Genomic DNA, 21665 nt, shown 5'->3' on the forward strand with positions numbered 1-21665 from the left:
TGATTTACCTGCGTCAGCCTCCCAAAGTATCGAGTCACCATGCCCAGCCAGCAGCAAGAAATTCTTTTAAAAATAGTATTTACAACAGCAAACAAGAAATACAACTAACCAGCGATACACAAGCAAAAACTGTAATACTTTTGTATACGTCATGCATTTTCAAAATTAAAAAAAAAAAACTGGCCAGGTGCAATGGTTCACACCTGTAATCCCAGCACTTTGGGAGGCCGAAGCGAGCAGATGGCCTGAGGTCACGAGTTCGAGACCAGCCTGGCCAACATGGCAGAAATCCTGTCTCTACTAAAAATACAAAAGTTAGCCGGGCGTGGTGGTAGGCACCTGCAATCCCAGCTACTAGAGAGGCTGAGGCAAGAGAATCACTTGAAGCCAGGAGGCGGAGGCTGCACCACTGCACTCCAGCCTGGGCAACTAGAGCAAAACTCCATCTTAAAAACTTCTTAAAAATTTGAAGTTAAAAATTGAAAGATTACACAGAAGTATCTTAGAACGCTAGCTGCTTCCTGCATACCACAGTACTATTAATCTTGAGAAATGTTTTAGTGCAGATCCTTGCATGTGCTAAGAACCATAAACCACATTTAGCCACAGTTGCCTCAGGCTCAGGGACCTTCTGAACAGAAAAGGCTCCATTACCTTCCCGTCAGCCGTCACAGCAAACAGGGTCTGCTCTCCTCCGATTAACTGCACGGGTCTGAGAGTTGCGAGGGCTTCACAGGGAGTGGGAACTTTGACTTTTGCACCTTCAATGCCCCCCAGCTGGCCCCTATGATTATGTCCCCATCCGTAAATTGTTCCACTGCCACCCGCAGAAAGAGTCCAGTCATCCGGGCGCCTACAACAAACATCGAGTGAGCATTTGCCGTGGGAAGGAACAGCCACCTCTCGCGCTCACGATCCACAGGGCTTCCCGTTTCTAATGCAGTCACCTGTTCATCCACTGCACGAGCTGTTCATCCTGCTCTCTTTTAAAAACGTCATGGCTCTCATGCAGAACATCCATGTTTTCGCTGTCTGCCATTAATTCACGAATTTTCTTGGCCACCTAAACAAAATTATCATGACGTCACTCATCTCAAACAAAATAAATAAATACTAAGGACAGACAGAAGGAATCCCCGCCTGAAAACATGAGGGAAGAGCAACACTGCAATGTGTGGTCACCAGGCAAAGCCGACAATGCCTGCGTCACGTCTAACATACAAAAACGTCTAGACAGCATCATTCTATCTGAAGCTTCCTGAAAATCAACTTCCAGTGAAATTCACAGGGTCAGCTCACTCATTTTCACCTATGTGTCACTTTCTTTGATATTCCCTGGCAAGCAAAATTTTTCTGTGTCTCATAATACTGACATCTTGTTATACTATAGCTAGATAAAGAAAATGTTTTAGCATCCCAAAAGTTATTCCAAAATGTTGTGCAATACCTCATCAAGAAACAGACGGGGCAACGGTGTTCTTTTGTCAAGAGCCACAGCGACGCGGGAGGCCATGCAGTACCTCCGGAACCAGGCCCACTTGTGCGTCTCAGCACAGCAAGGGAGAGCGTCCAGCTCCAGGTCACAAGCAAGAGCTACGAGGACCTGCAGGCACCGAAAAAGACAAAGACAGGGACACGTAGAAATGCAGCGAACAGGCCGGGGCTTCTGTGGCTCCTTCCACAGGACCTCCTCTTCCAGGATGACCGCCGTGGCCACAGCAAGGACACGGCCGCCATCAGGGATGTGGCAATCCCTGACAGTTCCCAGCCACGTGCCATACAACTGCTACAGCACTTGCTGCCTGTATCAAGTGGCAGGAACACCTGTGCATCTCAAGGCATGCTAACAGTCACAGGCTTATGGCTTAAGGGTTTAGATCACATGATCATTTCTTGAGTTCTTCTTCTCATATTTGCCTTTAGCAATACCTACAGCTGCCCTGAGCGGCCTCAAACACACACAATGCATGTGACGTGACAGCTCTCAGTGTTTCCTTCAGTCAAATAGCTCTACTGTTACTTTAAAAAATAAGTCAAATATTACCTTAAAGAATGGGCTGTGGAGCAGCTGTTTGCCACCCCTCACAATAGGATCTTCATATTCAAACTGCCTTTGCAAAGCTTCTGGAAGACCTTTCACCAAAGCAGCAAGAGCACTACCTGTAAAACTCTAAGAAACAACAGAACAGTGTTCCATCACGGGAATCCAGCACACAGGGAGGCTGACCATTTGTGTCTACAGTCAAATGTTTTATTATATTGGTACTATTTCTTCTTAAAAAAAAAAAAAAAAAAAAAAACCTTATCAAAATTCTCAAGTAGGAAAAAAGCTAAAAGAACATAAACACTAAAATAAAAAAGAGGAGTCCAAAGACTCATCTCAGAATGTTTGGTACTGATTTCAGTACAACTGCTTCCAGAGAAACAGTCCCTCTCCAGTCTACAAATGCTGCCTATCTCCTCATATGGGTACGATCAAAACGAACTACTTCAGTCACCAAAATAAAGGAGGTCATCAGTCAGCCTCACTGTAAAGTCCAATCGACACAATCCACGGTACACAGCTGTCGACATATATTTTCACAAAGTCCAGCCTGAACTCAGTATACACTGCAGCATAGGAAAAGTCTGGATGTGACAAAGGCCTCCCTATTCTTATGCAAAATTCCCCAACTCTTCTCCATGATTTAGAGGTTTAGACCACTAAAGCAACACTTTATTCCCCAAGGGTCACAGCTCTAGAAACTTTACTAGAACATTCCATACCAAGGCTCTTGCTTCCCCATCATTTTCTCCAAGCAGCCTGTTTATGTTGATTGATTGCCCAAATTCAGTTGTAAGCAGCTTCCTCAGTCTCTGAAGGGCCCACATTCTGTGACTTGCGGCTGAAATGAGCAGACAAAGTATCAGAAGTCTGAGGGTTTCTTCCAGCTAGTAAGACAGCCCCGACTGTCCTGGCACCATTTACCTAGGGCACTCAGCTGTGCACACGCAGCCAGCGAGGCTGCAAGGCGAGGGACGATGCTTCTGTTAGAGGCAAGGTTGAGCCGGAAGTCTAACAGACACGTCACCAAATCCATGGACGGGCAGGAGAGGACGCAGCGGTCAGAGAGGAGTTCTTTAGGGCCTGTGAATAAGCACTGTCAACATCCCTGCGCTTCACAAGCTAGGGAGCATCCCGTAAGACAACCACAGACAAGGGTGGCTGCACCCAGCCCCACCCACTGGAAGGCACCAGCCGATATGTCCCTCATGCCACTGTGAGTTGGTGAGCCTCAATCTTCACAGTCACTTCCCCTGTAAACCAAAAGCCTTAGGAACTGCACCTGCAACAACTCCTTCCACACCCGGGGAAGAGGAGAGTGAGCCTGGCAGCTGGACAGCTGGGACGGGTCTCGGTGCTCTGACCCAGGCCTCCGCGGCGCCTGCGGGAGCCTGCACTCCAACACGGCAGAGGGCGAGCCGTCAGGCACCACACGGGAGTGCGCACGTGTCCAAGCTGGTCTGGAAACGACCCACAGCCAGTCACCTACCCCTGGTCGCACAGCCCCCCACTTACCAGCAGCTGGCATGATGGGATAGACGGTGAAGCGCCAGCCCCAGCCGTTGACGGACCCATCGCTGATGAACTTCCACTTTAGCTCATCCCCCGGGATGCGCAGCTCGCTGGACCAGTCGGACCACTCTCGGCCTGGAGGAGGAAAGCGCACGCCAGGGTTAGCTTCGATCCGTCATCCAGCCAACACAAGCCTCCTCAGACACAAAGCAGAACGATCGCCGTCGTGTGCGAGACCAAGCTCTTCCAAGCCGAGCTCAAGTGCACAGCGACACATCACTCCTGGGATTCACGTTTTAATACACACCTTTCTTCAGCAGACACTCACTCAGACCCTCTACCAGGTACCTGGGAAACTGAGGGCAGTTTGGCGGGCCCTGCCCAGGCAGAAGCCACCATCCGGTGGGGAAATGATCCCACACAGCCAGGATATGGTGAGAGGCCTCCGGGTCGCCAACACACGCCAGGTCATGGGGACATTTCCCGGGAACGCTCTGATACAACCGGGTGGCCAGGCAGCAGAAGGAAGAACCCTAGCTCTCCCTACAAAGGACCCATGTGTGTGGCTCAGCATGGCCCGGAAGAGGTGGCCTTGAGGGAGCAGCAGAGCAGCCCCCGGGAGCAGAGGCCTGGCGGCTGTGGAAAGGAGCAGCAGCGTATCGCAGCCGCTCAGAAGGCCACGAGAACCCACCAGGTTTCTGCTTCAGAAGGACCATCTGGCAACGGCTCAGGGATGGCCTGTAAGGGCTTCCACATCCAACACCACTACTGAAAACTACACTGGCAGGTATCTGTCAAAGCACCAGAAAAACCTACGCCCACCGGGACCACAGCACTTCATGCAAAGCCTCACTTCACGAAGCAGCGCTGTGCAGATAAAGGTTTCCTGGGACGCAGCCACGCCCTTCCACTGGCATCCAGTCTGCGTGCTGCTGACAGAGGCTGCATTATCCGGCCCTTCACAGGAAGCACTTGAGATGAAGAATAACGAGGTCTTAGAAGACACGCCCCGCACTGCCAACTCTAAAAGGCTCGGGGAAAGAGCTTGTAACAGGCCCCCACGGACGCGCTGATCCGCCTCGCCGGCCTCATAAAGCCCAGCAGCAGAGACAAGCCAGACACGTGGCCGCCTACAACTACACACAGAAGTCACTCCACACGTGGCCCTCACTGCAACCAGTAAGACACAAATCCCTTGAAGAAGCTCTGCCATGGGCCACCCATGGTTCGCCAGAGCCCCGGCACCCCGCACGTCCTCAGCACCTTCTGCAGCTGCCTGGTGAGGCAGGGCTCATCCGACACGGGTGTGCTGCACACACCACACATAACACTGTATTCAAAAGTATGGGGAGGAGGCAAGCAAATCTACTGAACAGCATATTGTCCCTTCCTCGACTTCCATGAGAATGCAGTCGCAGTGTCCTGTCCTACAAATGTCAAGGACTTCGTCTACGGAGACACGGGTGCTCCCATCACGCGCTGCTCAGCCTCCTGTCCTTACCTGACCGCACAGAGACAATCCTGTTGACAGCATCCATGATTGTGAGAGGGTCGTGGCGCCGCTCCGTGGAGCACTGCCGGTCAAATTCCACCCTGAGTCCCTCTGCACCTGGAGACAAACGAGCAGAGAACACAGCGACCACCCCAGGTCAGCGCCCCGAGCAGAAACAGTGCACCGGAGAAACAGCAAAACGAACACCATGTTTAACAGCTAATGAATGGCAGAAAGTCCGGAAGAACTGGCCTCAAAGACAAGCATCTCGGACTCACCACCCTTTTCCCCCACTCAGCCCCACAGAAGACCATGCCTGTGGACCGGAAGGCCAGAGAAAACCTCCGCGTGGCCACCGTGCAGACTCTCCTCCTGCGGCGCCACCGCCCCGATGGAGCCGCGCAGCCAGCGTCGCACTGCCGAGGGGCTGGGGGAATGCCCGACGAGCAGCCAGGTCCGACGGAAGCTGCCGGTCACCTGGAAGTGAGGCGCACCTCAACGTGTGGGTTCATGACTCCAGGTAGTCAGCATCAGAACGGAACTGAATTACAGGGCACTCAACTGGTGTCCAGAGAAGCGGAAAATCGCTTCATGTGCAGAACCTACACCTGGTATGAGAGGTGTGTAAGTAGAGGCACAGGAGTTCTCCTTCAGGCTGGAAGCTCTTGACGGACCAGCGGAGCACGGTACCGAGGGGCCGGGAGAGAGGAGGGGAGGACGGGGGGACACGGGGCGGGGCTTCAGGTCCTCTCCCAGGGTCACAGGGTTAAGAGCCTTGGACCGGTTTTAAGCTACGCTCTCTGGATGCCCTGTGGGCAGCTGACTGTGGAGGGCTGCAGAGGGTGGGAGTGGAGGCAGGAACACAGTCAGGGGGCTTGGATGTGACTGCTAGGATGATAAACCGGATGAGACCCCACGGTGCACTAGCCCAGAATGTCTGCACTTAGGGAGAAATGGTTGAATCCGGAATACATCTTAGAAGCAGAGAAAACAGGATTTGCCGGTGGCCTGGGTATGAAGCGAGAGAGAAACAAAAGAGAAAGCATCACAAGATTTTTGTCTAGGCAAATGCCGACTAGAAACACCCTTTGTTCTTTACATTTCTGTCATGAAGTCACAGCTTAAAGTTTAAAAATGCTTTTCTGGCCAGATGAGGTGGTACACGCCTGTAATTCCAGCACTTTGGGAGGCTAGGCAGGCAGCCTGCTTGAGCTCAGGAGTTCAAGACAGGCCTGGCCAACATGTTGAAATCCTTTCTCGATATAAAATTTTAAAAGTTAGCTGGAGACAGCCTGCAGTCCCGGTTACTCAGGAGGCTAAGCGGGGCATCACCTGAGCCCAGAGGCTGCAAGTGCAGTGAGCCAAGATTGTGCCCCTATACACTCCAACCTGGGCCACAAGGTGAGAAAGCTTTTCTGGGTCTCACCTCATTCTGAAAGTTCAAGAAAAACGATTTCAGATAAAAATGAGCAAGATAAAAGTATAAGACCAAACACAATAAAAAGTTATCGTCAGAGAAAGGGAATGGGCTTGGCACTGCAGCTTACACCTGTAATTCTCAGCACTTAGGAGGCTCAGCTGGGAGGATCACTTGAGCCCAGGAGTTTTGAGACAAGACTGGGCAACACAGAGAGACTCTGCTCCACAAAAAATAAAAAGTCCACTGTGGTGGCACAAGCCTGTGTCCCCGCTTCTCAGGAGGCTGATGGAGAATGACGGTCAAGCCTGGAAGGTGGGTCAGGGTCATGCCACCGCACTGTACCCTGGGTGACAGAGCAAGACTGTCTCAAAAAAACAAGGAAAGAAAAACGAGAACAAGGAACAAAGTAACATCCCTGTAGACAATAAAGGCAGGCCAGAAATATAAGCTCACAAACCACACCAGCCCTGTAATCTATCAGTTCAAAACAAACTGAATGAAATTAGAAAAATGATACAAGACATGAAAGAACCACATAAATCAGACTTAGGAAAACCAAAAAATTAAATGATAAAGCTGGAGACAGAATTAAAATGAAAACAAAACTACATTCCAGTAGAGACTAAAAGAGAGTGTACAATCAAATAAATCCAGCAGATGCGCCTTAAGACAAACAGGAGAAAAGGTAGGAATTAAAACAAACAAACAAACAAACAAAAACAGGTAAAAAGTACTTGAAAGAGAAAGTAACATTAACTCTAAAAGGCATCCACTATCCAATGCATGGAGAGTCACCGAGTGTCCCTAGAAAAAACTGCTAAGCAAGGCTGCTGAACAGAGACTGCAGACTTCGAGAGAACGTCCCACATCACAGACTTGAGAGGACAGACCCAGGGAGCACCCCGTACCTGAGAAGTCACCGAGAGTGACCCATGTGAACGCATATTCTTACAAAGGGAAAAGATGTTATCCCACTTTCACAGAGGAAAAAGACATGATTCAACGCTTTAATGCCCAGAAAAACTACCTTTCGGTTCAAAGGACAAACACTCCTGTGAAGATCTCAGGGGCCACTGAGGAATGCACCAGAGTACGCTTCAGACCCCACAAGGACCAGTCAGTAAAACCAAGACTCAAAGGTGAAAACAAAGTATAGTATGTCACAGTTGTTATGCTCTTGTAGATGCAGTGTAATTATTTAATAAATCTGAGAAAATTAGGGCATGCTCTGAATTTCAGTAATTATACTGACATTAGCAGTATTGAAATTATATCCTAAGTCTGTCGTATATGCAACGTGGGCAAAGCACATGAATAATCATGAGACATTTTATCAAATACCATCTTGGAACCAGGATTTGGTAGGCAAGCAAAGAGAGGCAGACGTAACAGACGAAGTACAACCTTGTACTTTATTTGAGTAGACGGAATCAGGTGTCAGCCAGGCCGGCTGGCACGCGCCTGCACTCCTAGCTACTCGGGGGGCTGAGGTGGGAGGATCACCTGAGCCCAGAAACTTGAGGCTACAGACTGCACTCCAGCCTGGGTGGCAGACCAACATCCTGTCTCTAAACAAACAAGTGCATAAATAACATGTGAAAAGTAAATAAAAGAAACATTTTTTAAGTATCAGCATGAACAGAAGAACCCAGGGCAGATCCCAGGTGAAGAGAACCCTAGGACAGCTTGGGTCAACTGCCTGGACGCTACGAAGGACCACGAGAATCATGTGGGAGCCACACTGAAGAGGCTGCACTGTCTAGAAACAGGATCACCTCAGCTTCTACAAAGATCATCACATCAGAGTAAAACCCTCACATATGTTTCCATCCATGAGTTCATAACAACATTTAAAAAAAAAAAAAAAAAACAGGTCAGCTTCAAGAAATGAAAGGAAATGAATTCATTCTCCGGTAAAAAGAGGCAGAATCAAGCTTTCATCTTATCTTTCTCAGGCAAACGGCACCTTGGGCAACCAACGATCAAATAAGGGAAAATGTCTCTTTATAAGAAAGTATTCCAGCTACTAAATAAGCAAGAAATGATTCCTCTAGAATAGCATCATTTGTATCCCCTCATGGGCCAATGGCCTCCAGTGCTAATAAGCCTCAGGGGCTGCTGATGTCACGAAGGAAACACAGGCAGGCAGGAGGTGCTCTGAGGCGGAGTCTCAGCCACTAAGGAGCTGGCCACAGGGACTGAACTCATGGGCGTCTGAACCAGGCAGCAACCTGCAGAAGGAGGTCGAGGCACACCCAACGGCAGCACGAGCGCGCGGTCAGCAGAGCCAGGCCGTGGGGAAGCCTGTCGGGTGAAAGGTCGGGGCCTCAACCTTCTTCTTTTTGATAATTTTTCTTGAATTGTTAAAAAGAAAAGAAAGATGTACACGTGGGTAACAGAAGCAGAGATGCAAGTCAGAGCGTCACTCAGAGAAGCTTCAGGGAGACACACTGAGGGGTTCTGGGATCTGGCACAGGTTAGGTCTAGACCTGAGTTATAATGACTAGGGCATCTGCCTGATTATCATGAAGCTAAACATTTACTTCGTGTGACTTTCTGTATCATGATTTACTGTGCAAAGGAAGTTTGTTAGAAAACGGGAGGAGGCCGATTCGAAAGCCATTCTGTAACTTCCTTTTATACGACAGAGATGGTTGTTTCTGCTGAAGCAGCGACAGAATCAGCGTTCTGAAGGTGCGAAACGCCGCAGCTCCTCCCTGCGGCGGCCCCCACCTGGTATCTTCACCGTGCCGCTGGTGGAGGTGTCGTCCGTGTAAGGGTGGCTACTCTCCACCACCACAGGCTGAGAGGAGAGACGGCCGCTCTGCGAGTCTGTGGCCACGTCCTCCAACTCGGTGACGCAGAGTTCCAACAGCATGTCGGCCACCTGGGGAGGAAGCAAGGACACAAATGAGGCGGCCGCCGGCTCCACACCTGGGTCACCTGCATGCTCCCTCTGCTCCTCCTGCCCTGGAGCTCCTTAGCGACAGGGTGGAGCGGAGGGCATGGAGTTTGAGAAACTGAGTTCAAATCATGGCTTGGCTTCCTTGCACATAAAACAGAGAGAGCAGAGAGCTTGTAAGGTGCTCATCAGAGTTAGAAAGTCGTTGGGTGGGGTGCAGTGGCTCCCACCTGTTAATACAAGCACTTTGGGAGGCTGAGGCGGGCAGATCACTTGAGATCAGCCTGGCCAATATGGTGAAACCCTGTCACAACCAAAAATACAAACAAGTAGCCAGGCATGGCGGCCCACGCCTGTAGTCCCAACTCTCAGGAGGCTGAGGCAGGAGAATCGCTTGAACTCAGGAGACAGAGTGCGATCGTGTCACTGTGCTCCAGCCTGGGTGACAGGGACAGACTCTAACTCAAAAAAAAAAAAAAAAAAAAAAAAAAAGTGATTGGAAGGCTCCCAACACACACAACACTTAATATGTGCCAGCTGATAAAATGAAACACCATGGTGATGGTGACAACAGCTTATTTACACCAAGACAAGATTGCTTCCTAGTAAGGACAGTCGGCCTCGGAAACACAACATCGAGGGAAGGAACAGCCAGCAAGGGAAAATGACCACAGTCCCAGAAGTCAATGAGCCAGGTGGGAGAGACGCGATCAAGCCATCCAGGCCAGATAAAGCAGGAGAGTCTCTGACTGGAGGGGCCACCGATCCCAACACAGGTGTGCCTCCGGACCCAGGACACCAGGGGCCAGACCCATGCTACATTCTCAACAATCCACAGTGTGCTGGCTTTCTTTTAAAAATTATTGGTGATTGATGTCTTTTAAGATTAAGGGTAAGAGTGGTGATTATAAACTCCTTGTTATTTTTAAAAACAAATGAGAGAATATGTCATAACAACAATCATCTATTAACCCCCCCAATTTTTGAGACAGGGTCTCACTCTCTCTCCAGGCTGGAGTGCAATGGCGCGATCTCGGCTCACTGCAACCTCCGCCTCCTGGGTTCAAGCAATTCTCCTGCCTCAGCCTCCGGAGTAGCTGGGATTACAGGCACGTGCCACCACGCCCAGCTAATTTTTGTGTTTTAGTAGAAACAGGGTTTCACCATGTTGGCCAGAATGGTCTCAATCTCTTGACCTTGTGATCCGACCGCCTCGGCCTCCCATAGTGCTGGGATTATAGGCATGTGCCACCACGCATGGCCAACCCCCCAATTTTTAATTCAGAAAAATCAAAACTCTTCTAATACCCATGCTATACTTTATAGAAATTGATTATTCTTTTTTTTTTCTATTTTTCCTCATATTTAGGTATGAAATAGCTTTGCTTAGTACATATATTACATATTAACAAACTATACCACTGTCATATAGGCATGGTTTTAAACCTAAATTTGTCTCTCCTTTTGAGTCCCAAATATCAGGTCAGGGCAGGACACAGAAGAAACGGCCATCTTGCCCACCTGGCAAGGGCAGTTTGAAAATGGCTATATCCTTATTCCTGCCTCTCCTAGAACCTGGTGGAGGTACTGAGAGCAGATGTTGGCATCATCAAGCACCCATGTGCAGAGCTGACTAGCGGCTCTGGCCTTCAGAAGCGTCCTCTGCAAAGACCATCATCTGCAGAGGGGTCACGACGGAGCTGGGGCTCAGAGCACTCAGGGTTCCAACCCATCTCTTCCACCTACGGCAAAATGAGCGTGCTCAAGCCAGAACGACCTCTCGGCCTCAGGTGCCTTGTCCACGCGTAAAGGTAACCCCTACCCCCGTACTGAGAACGTGGGGACGCGCGTGGCAAATGCTCAGCATTATTTTAAGTCGGAGTTCTTGCTCATATCCTTCCGTCTCACAAATGCAATACTTAGGAATTATGCCAAGTAAATCGTCTCAAAAAACTAGAAAAAAGGAAACCTATAGCTTTTTAGTTCTTCATGAACAGCACATAAAAAAATAACAAGCCCCTAAAATATCCACCAAACCTTTGCTGTGCTTTCAAGACTGGTCAACTCTACCTATTTTCATTTTGGTGATCATGTAAGTTACCAAAATTTCTGACTATCAGAGCTTTGACGTTTCAGAATTGCAGATAAAGGACCACGAATCTGTATTTAATGATTTTTTAAAACAATCTAAACTCTACTTCAAAACTTTAGAAGTTCCTTTAAACAGAATATTCTTCTTTCTAACTAAAGCCAAAAATCATAATAAGCATAGAAACCGCCTAAACTAAGTGAGAGAATAAGACTTTCCTGCACACAAAGTCACCACTCAGAGAAATGGATGAAGTATCTGCAGCCAGGAAAGATGCCTCAGGGTGCCTAGCAGGGCAGAACACGGCTGCTCCTAACAGGAGTTCCTAAGGAAGGAGAGCCCATGGCCTTTAGGACTGAGGAGTCCTATTTCTAAGACATACTAATAAGACTTTATGCTGCTTTATGCTGCAGACCTGGAGACCACTTCAACAGCTCCTAGCCACATGTGCCTAATATTGAGTTTTTTATTCTTCAGTTCCTCAGGTGCACTGCCCACGTTTCAGCGCTCAGTGGCCACACGTGGCTGGTGGCAATGATCTCAGACAGCTCAGGTACAGAACACTTCCACAATGACAAAGTTTTACTGACCCAGTGCTACCAAATATTAAAAGATATTTTAAAGCTGTAATAGCTAAAATATCATAATATGAGAGGCTAAGAAGTGTTGTAGCTAGACCCAAATGCATATGGGAATTTGGAATATGATAAAACTGGTTTTTAAATCACCAGGGAAAAGATGAATTATTCAATAAATAATGTTAGGGCAACTGGTTTATGGCCGAATATAAGGTTGGATCCCTACTTTATCTTTGGAACAAGATAAATCCCCGGTGGCTAAAAAATGTAAATAATACATGAGATCATAAAAACTTAGAAGGCCAGGTATGGTGGCTCATGCCTGTAATCCCAAGCACTTTGGAAGGTTGAGGTGGGTGGAGCACTTGAGGTCAGCAATTCGAGACCAGCCTGCCAGCATGGTGAAACCCCATCTCAACTAAAACTACAAAAAATAGCCAAGCGTTGTGACGTATGCCTGTAATCCCAGCCACTCAGGAGGCTGAGGCACAAGAATCACTTGATCCCAGGAGGCAGAGGTGGTCCCAGGAGGCCAAGATCACACCACCATACTCCAGCCTGTGTGAAGGAAACTCTGTCTCCAAAAACTTAGAAGAAAATTTAGAAGAACTTATTCAAAACAATGTCACATTAACAAGCATCTGAGTGGACGTTCTGTTTGTTGATGATGAAGTTATTTCTGCTTCTTAGCTTTCCTTCTAACAGTCTGGCCCCTCTGCTGTAGGACTGCTGAGGTCCACTCCAGGCCCTGCTTGCCTGGGGATCACCTGTAGCAGCTGCAGAACAGTAAGGGTTGCTGCCAGTTTCTTCTTCTGCTATCTTTGTCCCAGAAGGATGCCTGCCAAATGTCCGTCTGATCTCTCCTTTATGAGGTGACTCTTTGGATATACGGGGGTCAGGGAGCTGCTTGAGGAGACAGTCTGTCCTTTACAGCAGCTCAAGCGCTGAGCTGTGACCTCCATTGTTCATTGAAAGCTGCTGGGCAGGAACGTTTAGGTCTGCTGCAGCAGAAGTCAAAATCCCCCCCCTTTTTTTCCCCAGGTGCTCTGTCCTGGGGACTTAGGGCTTTATTTATGAGTTTCTGTTGTGCTGCTGCCTTTTTTCAGGGCTGGCCTGCCAAGCGGGGAGGCAGCCTAGTCACTGTCTGCCTGCAGAGGCTTTGCTGAGCTGCTGTGGGCTCTGCCCAGCTGCCATGTGATCTTCCCTGCAGTCCTGTTTATACAGGGTATAGTTAGAACTGCCTCGGCAATGGTGGCCCACTTCCGTATTGGTGGACTCTCTCTGTAGTGGCAGGCTGCCTCGGCAAAGGTGGGCTGCCTCAGCAATGGCGGACTACCTCCGTAGTGGTGGAGTGCCTCAGTAATGGCGGACATCCCTCCCCCACAGAGCTAGACTGTCCCAGGTTCAGCTGTGCTTGCTATGAAACTCTCAACCCAGAGCATTTCCAACTGCTGTTTTTTTGTGGGGGTGGGACCAGCCAAGCCTGATCACCTGGCTCTCTGCCTCAGAGCCTTCTTTTTTCCGTTGAACAGTGGACTCTCTCCCAGGTGTTCTAGTCGCCTGTTGAAAAGGAGCCAGGATCTGTATGATTTCCCGTGCGGCAACCCACTGCACTGGCTGAAACAGCGGTGCTGAGATTCGTGGTGCTTTTTTGTCTGGCCACCTCCTGGCCTGGCTCCCTGTTTCAGTCCCCTTTTTTAATCAGATGAATGTCCATCGATGATAGACTGGACAGCAAAAATGTGGCACATATACACCATGGAATATTATACAGCCATCAAAAATGATGAGTTTGTGTCCTTTGTAGGGACATGGATGAACCTGGAAACCATCATTCTCAGCAAACTGACACAAGAACAGGAAATCAAACACCGTATGTTCTCACTCACAGGTGGGTGTTGAACAATGAGAACACACGGACACTGGGAGGGGAGCATCACACCCTGGGGGCTGTTGGGGGGAAACAGGGGAGGGACAGCAGGGGGTGGGGAGTTGGGGGGAGAGAGCATGGGGAGAAATGCCAGATATAGGTGAAGGGGAGGTAGGCAGCAAATCACACTGCCACGTGTGCACCTATGCAACAATCTTGCATGTTCTTCACATGTACCCCAAAACCTAAAATGTAATTAAAAAAAAAAAAAAGAAAAGAAAAAGAAAATCCCTGATTGTCTAGTGGTTAGGAAATAAATGAATAAAAATTAAAAGAAGAATGCCAGACACAGTGGCTCACACCTGTAACCCCAGCACTTTGGATGGATTACTTGAGCCCAGGAGTTTGAGACTAGCCTGCACCACATGGTGAAAAATCATGTCTTAAAAAAAACAAAAAACAAACAAACAAAAAAAAAAACAAGCATTTTTTAAAGCATAATACAAAACTTAGAAGGCATAAACGAAAAAAAACTAACAGATTTGACCATATAATTAAAAATTTGTACATGACAAAAAATAAGAAACTCGTATCAAAAGATAAATGGGTGGAAACTGAAAAACATACGATACAAAAGGGACTTACTTCAAGAACTCTGACAAATAATTTTTTTAAAAGATGCACAAATCAGTTCTAAAACAGGTCAAGGATGTCACTGGGGTCAATACTAAAATGTTTCGTTTTAAAGGAGTGCCCCTAACCTGCCGTCAACTAGGATGAAACCCAGCACAAGATCACCAGCGACCCACAGCGGCTCTCCCTTGGAGGGGAGGCTGGCCCAGCGTGCAGGACATGGAGTCAGATGGCCCCGGCCTCCCTGAGACTCACCTGGGGGTACGCAGTCCCCATGCCGGACAGCACAGCGGAGAGCACTTCCCTGCCCCTGTCCCCAGCCCGGCTGCACACCGACAGCTTGAGCAGGTCCACCACCACGCGGGTGTCATCAGCAATCAGCAGACTCGTGAACTCGTCCAAGGCCTGAGGCTCTGGACCAGCAGCTTTATTTTGGCTTTCAACATCCTAAGTCAAATAACATCCAACAAATACACATGAGAAATGATACATTCAGAGATAATAAATGGTCACCAGTTTACCCATAAACTCAGAGGACACATGAATACCAACAAGTGAGGGACCTGAAAGTGTTTAAGACCTTAAGAAAACAGATTAAGAAATGACGGCCCCCTAAAATCTCCACCAAGCCATGCATTATGTTTTCAAAACCAACTAACCGTTGTATTTCCAACAGCATTTATCAAAAAGGGATGACTTAATCCATAAAGAAGTGACCATTTATTACTATGACCAAGTATGGATCCCAGGCAGGTACTACAGGGGGAGTTTTGGAATGGATTTGCATCCTGTAAAATCTACCCTTACCTGTAAGGTATGCTTGGGAATCATTTATAAACTAAATTTGTACTCTATAATTTTACATATGTCTAGATCCTCTCCATAATTCTTTCCTAGGATCTTATTTTAAGAGACTCACTGGCACGTTACACACTGTCCATAATCTCCCACTCCTTCGGCTCACTGAAAACATCACACAAAGAAGTCTTCTGGTGACCACTCGCACTTCCCATTCCTGTCATGTCAGCCTAAACACGCGGCATCGCGATCCTTCACCACCCCTCGTTTGCTACGAGCCAGTTCCCAGCATCACTGCACCCCCAGCTCCCACCCCATGGACGTGCCTTGTCCAGGATGGCTACCCCCACCCGGCCTGTCAGCACACAAGCGGTTCCTGGAGGGCAGCATCAGGGCTGAGCTCGTGGAAAAGGGAAAGGCCGTTTGTCAGAGCCAGAGACTCCCACCGCTCGTGACCCAGCATGGGAACCTCTGTGACTCTGTGCAGAGCAGGGGGTAGGCCCAGCCCTTCTCATCCCACAGGCAGAGTCTGGCTCCCCAGAGGGAGAATGAGAGCTAAGGGAAGTGCCCCTGTTCTCTCCTGATTTCCAGACCTCAGCAAATCCAGTGCAACTCTTTCCACAAACATAAGCAAGGTGGGGGAAGAAGAGCCCCACACGTTCCCCTTAAGGGAAGATGATCCAACCAGGCCCTGGAAACACACACCACTCTGATTTAGGAACAGGTGCTTCTTCCTTTAGGGAAACAAACCTTGCTCCTGCCTCTGCACAGAGACCCAAGGAGCGGTGACATTCATTATAAATGTTGACATTCCAGAGCATAACTCACTGAAGGACAGCAAAGGCATTCAGTGCGACTTAAATCTTTAGTCTTGAGATTGAAATGTGCCTGATATTTCTTTGAGGAGGGTGTCTTAAAATACACACACACACACAAACACACACACACACACACACACACACAAATGTCTACAAGAATTGCCAAGGAAGAAATCACTAGCAGCATATCCTTAAATATGAATCATAGTTAATATGAACATTGAAATTGCTTTGCCTTAAATTCATGAGTCAAACCAAAACTGAAATAACAGAAATTCTGGGTTACAATCTGGATAATGCCTAGTCTCATAAATAAATGGGAGGAAATAAATCATTCATCCTTCTACCTAAAAACAAAAATGTTGCCCTCCTCAGATTAAGTTCTGCATTAAACCCTCATCCCAGGACACTGCCAAAAGGAGAAGTTGATTCCAGACACCTAATTTATAAACAGAGGCTTTCTTATTACCATGGGTGATTATAAATCATTTCCCTCGCACATATTTTCTGCCAGTAGTAACAGCATAATAAATCAAGGGTTCCAAATGCAACTAAAAATAAAGCATTTGTCCCCAAGATGGGAAGGCTGGCATGGGAGCACACATGAGCAGGGCCCGGCCTGGTGTCAGCGCACCTCAGCATGCTGGGGAGAGCATCCACACATGCGGAGCTGGAGAGACACAGCCAAGTCAAGTGAGGAAGGTGCCAGCCTCTGGGGTCAACACGGAGGTGGGGCGAGGGCCAGAGGTCACACAGGGTGACCGTGGAGGTCCATGAAGCAGACTGGTTCTGAGGGTCGGAGGAAGAAGGGTACCCACCACAGAGGGCAGGACAGCCAAGATCGGAGGCCGCTTATCTAAGGAGAATGAACTTGAAGTGAACGGACTGCTGATGACAGGAGACCACCATTCAGAGAAGAAAGTCACAAACACAGAAAGCGTGACAACCGGAATGAATCCCAGTTGGATTAGAATCAATCATATTCACGTGAACTGGTGGTTTTCCTTATATGCAAACATGTAACAACATAAATACCGATGTAGGCCAAACACGGTGGCTCACACCTGAAATCCCGGCACTTTAAGAGGCTAAGGCAGGCAGATCACTTGAGCTCAAGAGTTCAAGACCAGCCTGGGCAACATGACAAAACCCTATCTCCAAAAAGAAAAAAAAAAATGCAAAAATTAGCCAGGCGTGGTGGTACAGGCCTGTAGCTGCAGCTACTTGAAAGGCTGAGGTGGGAGGACGGCTTGACACCAGGAGGTTGAGGCTGCAGTGAGCCAAGATTGTGCCACTGCACTACAGCCTGGGCAGCAGAGCAAGACCCTGTTTCAAAACAACAACAAAAAACTGACCTACGTACCTCTTACGTTACACACACACAGTCATTCTCTAGCTCTGTCACCCAAACAGCAACAAGCACATGACAGGCCCAGATCTCAACCTTTCGATGCCCTGCTCCACTGGAAACACCCAGGTCTTCTCAGGCAACAGCGGCTTCCTGTGTTGGAGCATAAGACATCTTGCTGCGCCTGGAATTTTGTGTTGTGCCAAAAATCCAGGAACCATTCAACGAATGACGGGACTAGGCTAGAAGGACAGACAAAATTCTATCAACTGTTTAATTAAGAGTTAACCCCAATCCTTCACCAACTCTTCTAAAAAACAGAAGAGAATGAAACACCCTCCAACTCAATCTATGAAGCCAATATTGCTATAATACCCAAACCAAAGACAACACAAGAAAACTACAGAGCCATATCCCTTATGAATGCAGATGTAAGAATCTTCAACACAATAGCAGCAAACCAAATCTAGCCACATATAAAAGTATTATACACCAAAAAATATGGAAAGAGAGTAGGAACAAGCCCTGTAGTACTGGACTGGAATTAGAAGTATTGATTTGGGCTCTTCACGGTTTTTACGATATAGACAAAAGCAGAAGGATAAATAAAGGCTTGTGTGTATGGGTCTGTTTGCTGACAGGGCCGAACCAGGCACACTTGGTAACGATCAGCTTAGCAGGCACCCATTCTAGGTTTCCAGACCCTACCAGCCACTAGCAGGAACCATGGCTTCTTGGAGAAACGGCTGACTCCAGGCAGGGGCAAGGTAGGTGAAGACGACTCTGGAGCACACTGCTGTGCCAGAAAAGGAGGAGGAGCCCTAAGATTACGGGGGCACATCAGACAAAGGAGCCAGTCCACAGGAGTACCAATGACCAGTGCACAGGAGTCCCAGGGACCAAGACTGGGACACAGTGGGTGTCAAATGATGATAGTAACAAATGTCACTACCAGACTAAGACAGGAACTTCTGAATCTCTACAATGTAAATACACAAGTAGGCAGGTAGGTGGGTGGGTGGGTGGAAGACAGACGGATGAAAAGGGAAAGCTCTCCCTTGCGAAAGAATGGCAACAATCACATTCCAGAAGTAACAATAAATGTGAAAAATGAAAACGTGACAACCACCCCAGTAACAATGGATTCAGCTAGAATCTTCAAGATGCTAAAAATGGGTGGGTCAAAGTATGATGAGGAGCGTCACACCTGTTCAGTCCTCACGGAGAGATACCTCTGCGGCTATGAGACACTGACACACTCGCAAAGGCACCCCCACGAGTACTCAGCACACTGACTGACGTCCGGGGAGACACCTGGCAGAGACCCTTAACCCAGTGATAATCTACGTCGCCAGTGACGCAGCAAGTCAACACTGAAGGAACTAAGCGCCATTCCTGTGCCGAGCGCCAAAACGGAGGCACTGAAGGACGGTTCCACACTGAGGACCAAAGAGACGCGGTGCGATCCTAGACGGTGCGGGACCTGTAAGGACACCACTGGGAGGAAGAGCGAGATCCCCGTACGTCGGCAGGTTTGAAAGCAACCCTGGCTCGAGCTGCAGTCCTGGTGCTCCAGGAGGAATACAGGCAGCAGCAGGCAGCAGGGACAGGGACGGTGTCCCGCCGATGCCCACTCGTGCGAACGGCAGAGGGACAGACCGAGTTCTACTTGTCGGTACTACTTCCGCATCTGTGTGCATTCAGGGCAATTCCACGACACAAAGGTAAAGAAGGACAGCGCTCACCTCTTTGGTTTTGGTCATGGTTTCTGCGATGATGCTTGCGGCTCCCGGGTCATCCGTCACTGGGATAAACGGCCGAGCGGAGGCTGAGGGGGCTGACGGAGTCACTGCAGAGGGGGTCACCGCGTCCTCGGAGGAAACAATCTAGGTGAAGAATGCACAGTAGGAGAAGTTTCAGTGGAAAAACTCAGTAAGTCCCAAAACGCCTTATCTAAAACTACCTGGGCTGTTTGGAATGTTCCAGATTTTACAGAGGTAACACGGCACCTACCCGACAGAGCCGCTACCACCCCATTCGGGCCTAGGACAGCTGTGCGGAGTCGAGTACGTCCGTATTTTAAGAAAAACTACTATATTCACGGCAGGTCACATGAGCCAGACTGAAATGAGCTCACATATCTTCAAGTTGGTTCTTTCACCAAAATAAGTTACTAAAATTTTTGACTATCAGAACTTTAACGTTTCAGAATCGCAGACGAAGACTGTGAACTTGCATTAAATGATTTTTTTTTTTTTTAAGAAATCTTAATTCCACTGAAGCACTTTAAAAGTTCCTTTACAGAGCTTCTAAGTATAGCCAAAAATCAAAGCAGGAGGCACAGAAACAGCCTAAACTAAGCGACGGAATGAGACTTTCCCAGACACGAAGAGCCACCTTTCCCTTTCTGAGCTTCCACTGCTTTACGATTCGCTTTTACCTCTCTCTTTTCTTGCCATGGATTTGGACTCAGTCTGTCTTCGACATCAACGACCAGCACGCATTCTTCTCCATTCAAGGGACTGGCCACGGCGGATGCGTCGGAAGGGGCTGCCGAGGAGAATGAGGGGCACTCCACCGGGGCGATCATGCCAGCCGGCATCAGGGCCCCGACCACGGCGTCTCTGTCGGGACACAAAGCCGGGCCTGTGGTGAGCCGCCTGCGTCCCTGCGCCACAGAAAGTGGCGAGGCAGGACCAGTGCACACTGAGGCATTTTCTCATTTTTACTGAATGCATGTAAAAGAGTTCTGGAAAAATACCAAACATTATTACCATGTATCCTCTGGCTAATAGCTAAAATGTTTACTCCGGATCTTATTTATTTGAAAAACCAGAGTAATGGCAGGTGAAAAACTGCCAAACATAAAAACCAGACCGAATGAGACTCTGGCTCTCCCCGAGAAATCCTCTTGGGCTGCTGTGAGAGCCTGAGGGCTGCATAACTGACCACTGGGCAATTCTGTGTGTACTGAAAGCCACATAGAGAGCAGCAAGGGCTCAATGACCCCTACGAATGACTGTTTTTGTTCCGAAACTAATTTTCCTATGTAAGCACACCTGTCAACTCCAGGTTGACATAGCAGAAAAATACTGCACAGGCCACATTAGCAAAACAGCCTTCTCAAGTCAGCAAAGGTGGCACTAAGTTGTCTCAGACATCACTATAACTTAGTATCGCGTAATTCTTCGTTTTTTCCCCCAAATATTAATGGTCAGAGTCTACGGATCAAAAAGAACAGTGAAAATATCCAAGTTAGTTTTCTAATTCATATTTCAATGCTTATTAAAACACGCACAAAGATACCATCAATCACCATCAAACAACACGTGACTTACAACACACAGCATTTAAAGACAATAATATGACATTTTTGGAGACATTTGATCAATGAAAAACAATCACAAAAACCTGAAGCTCATATAATTGCAGAATTTCAAAAATTAGCACACAAGCCTACCTGGCATACATGATTTGCAATGCCGTGAGAATATGCGATAAGGCCTGCTGTTTGGCCAGATTTCCATCCAATGACAGGAGAATCTTGGCAAGGGAAGGGCGACTGGGCTTTGAATTACTTGCAGCACTTATTTTATTACTGACAGCAGAAGAATCGGCATCTGAAGGCACACCTGTGAGAGGAAAATGGAATAGGCATTTTGTTTTTAAGATCACAGTCTGTTCTGTTTCTATAAAGTCTGACCTTATAGGTTTGTTCCAAAACACACTGCAATCTGCATCATTTTGCTATTTCGCAGAGCACATCTTAGGCTCATTAACAGGCCTTCAAAATAAGAAAACCACTTATCCATATTTCCATAAAGAAGCTATTCTCAGCAAAGTTTCACTGTAACTGCAAAAGATGTAGACGCTTTCATAAAATGCACTTACAACAGTTCGTGTTATATACATACAAGCTATGAAAATGCTACAATACCTGTGTTATCTCACCCCGGTAAGGCAAGACAAAAAAGAATACAAAACAACAAATAGAGAAGATGTTCACCAATGAAGTCTGATCAGGGTCACTTCCCCGTCAACTCCCAGGTCTGTCAACTCATCCAAGCTGATACACAGATTTAATGCAATTCCTACCAGAATTTCCAGCAAGCGTTTTTGTAGACAGACAAGATTATTCTAAAATGTATATGGATGGTATCA

At 47.9% G+C, this 21665-nt stretch overlaps 1 protein-coding gene across 1 annotated transcript in view; it reads right to left on the reverse strand.

Annotated features, from left to right (window-relative positions):
- HERC2 (HECT and RLD domain containing E3 ubiquitin protein ligase 2) overlaps positions 1–21665 on the reverse strand; it is a 197736-nt gene that overhangs the window by 32617 nt on the left and 143454 nt on the right. Inside the window, exons 66-78 of the mRNA XM_039479850.2 lie at positions 20965–21136; positions 19945–20128; positions 19250–19390; positions 14796–14987; positions 9202–9355; positions 5058–5165; positions 3560–3691; positions 2969–3127; positions 2767–2885; positions 2045–2170; positions 1448–1603; positions 948–1063; positions 655–853 (exon numbers count right to left, since the gene is read on the reverse strand). Of these exons, the coding sequence (XP_039335784.2) occupies positions 655–853; positions 948–1063; positions 1448–1603; positions 2045–2170; positions 2767–2885; positions 2969–3127; positions 3560–3691; positions 5058–5165; positions 9202–9355; positions 14796–14987; positions 19250–19390; positions 19945–20128; positions 20965–21136 (1958 nt within the window). The remainder of the gene's footprint in view (positions 1–654; positions 854–947; positions 1064–1447; positions 1604–2044; positions 2171–2766; positions 2886–2968; positions 3128–3559; positions 3692–5057; positions 5166–9201; positions 9356–14795; positions 14988–19249; positions 19391–19944; positions 20129–20964; positions 21137–21665) is intronic.

This window comes from Saimiri boliviensis, chromosome 5 (assembly GCF_048565385.1).
Source record: "Saimiri boliviensis isolate mSaiBol1 chromosome 5, mSaiBol1.pri, whole genome shotgun sequence".
Lineage (NCBI taxonomy): Eukaryota > Metazoa > Chordata > Mammalia > Primates > Cebidae > Saimiri > Saimiri boliviensis.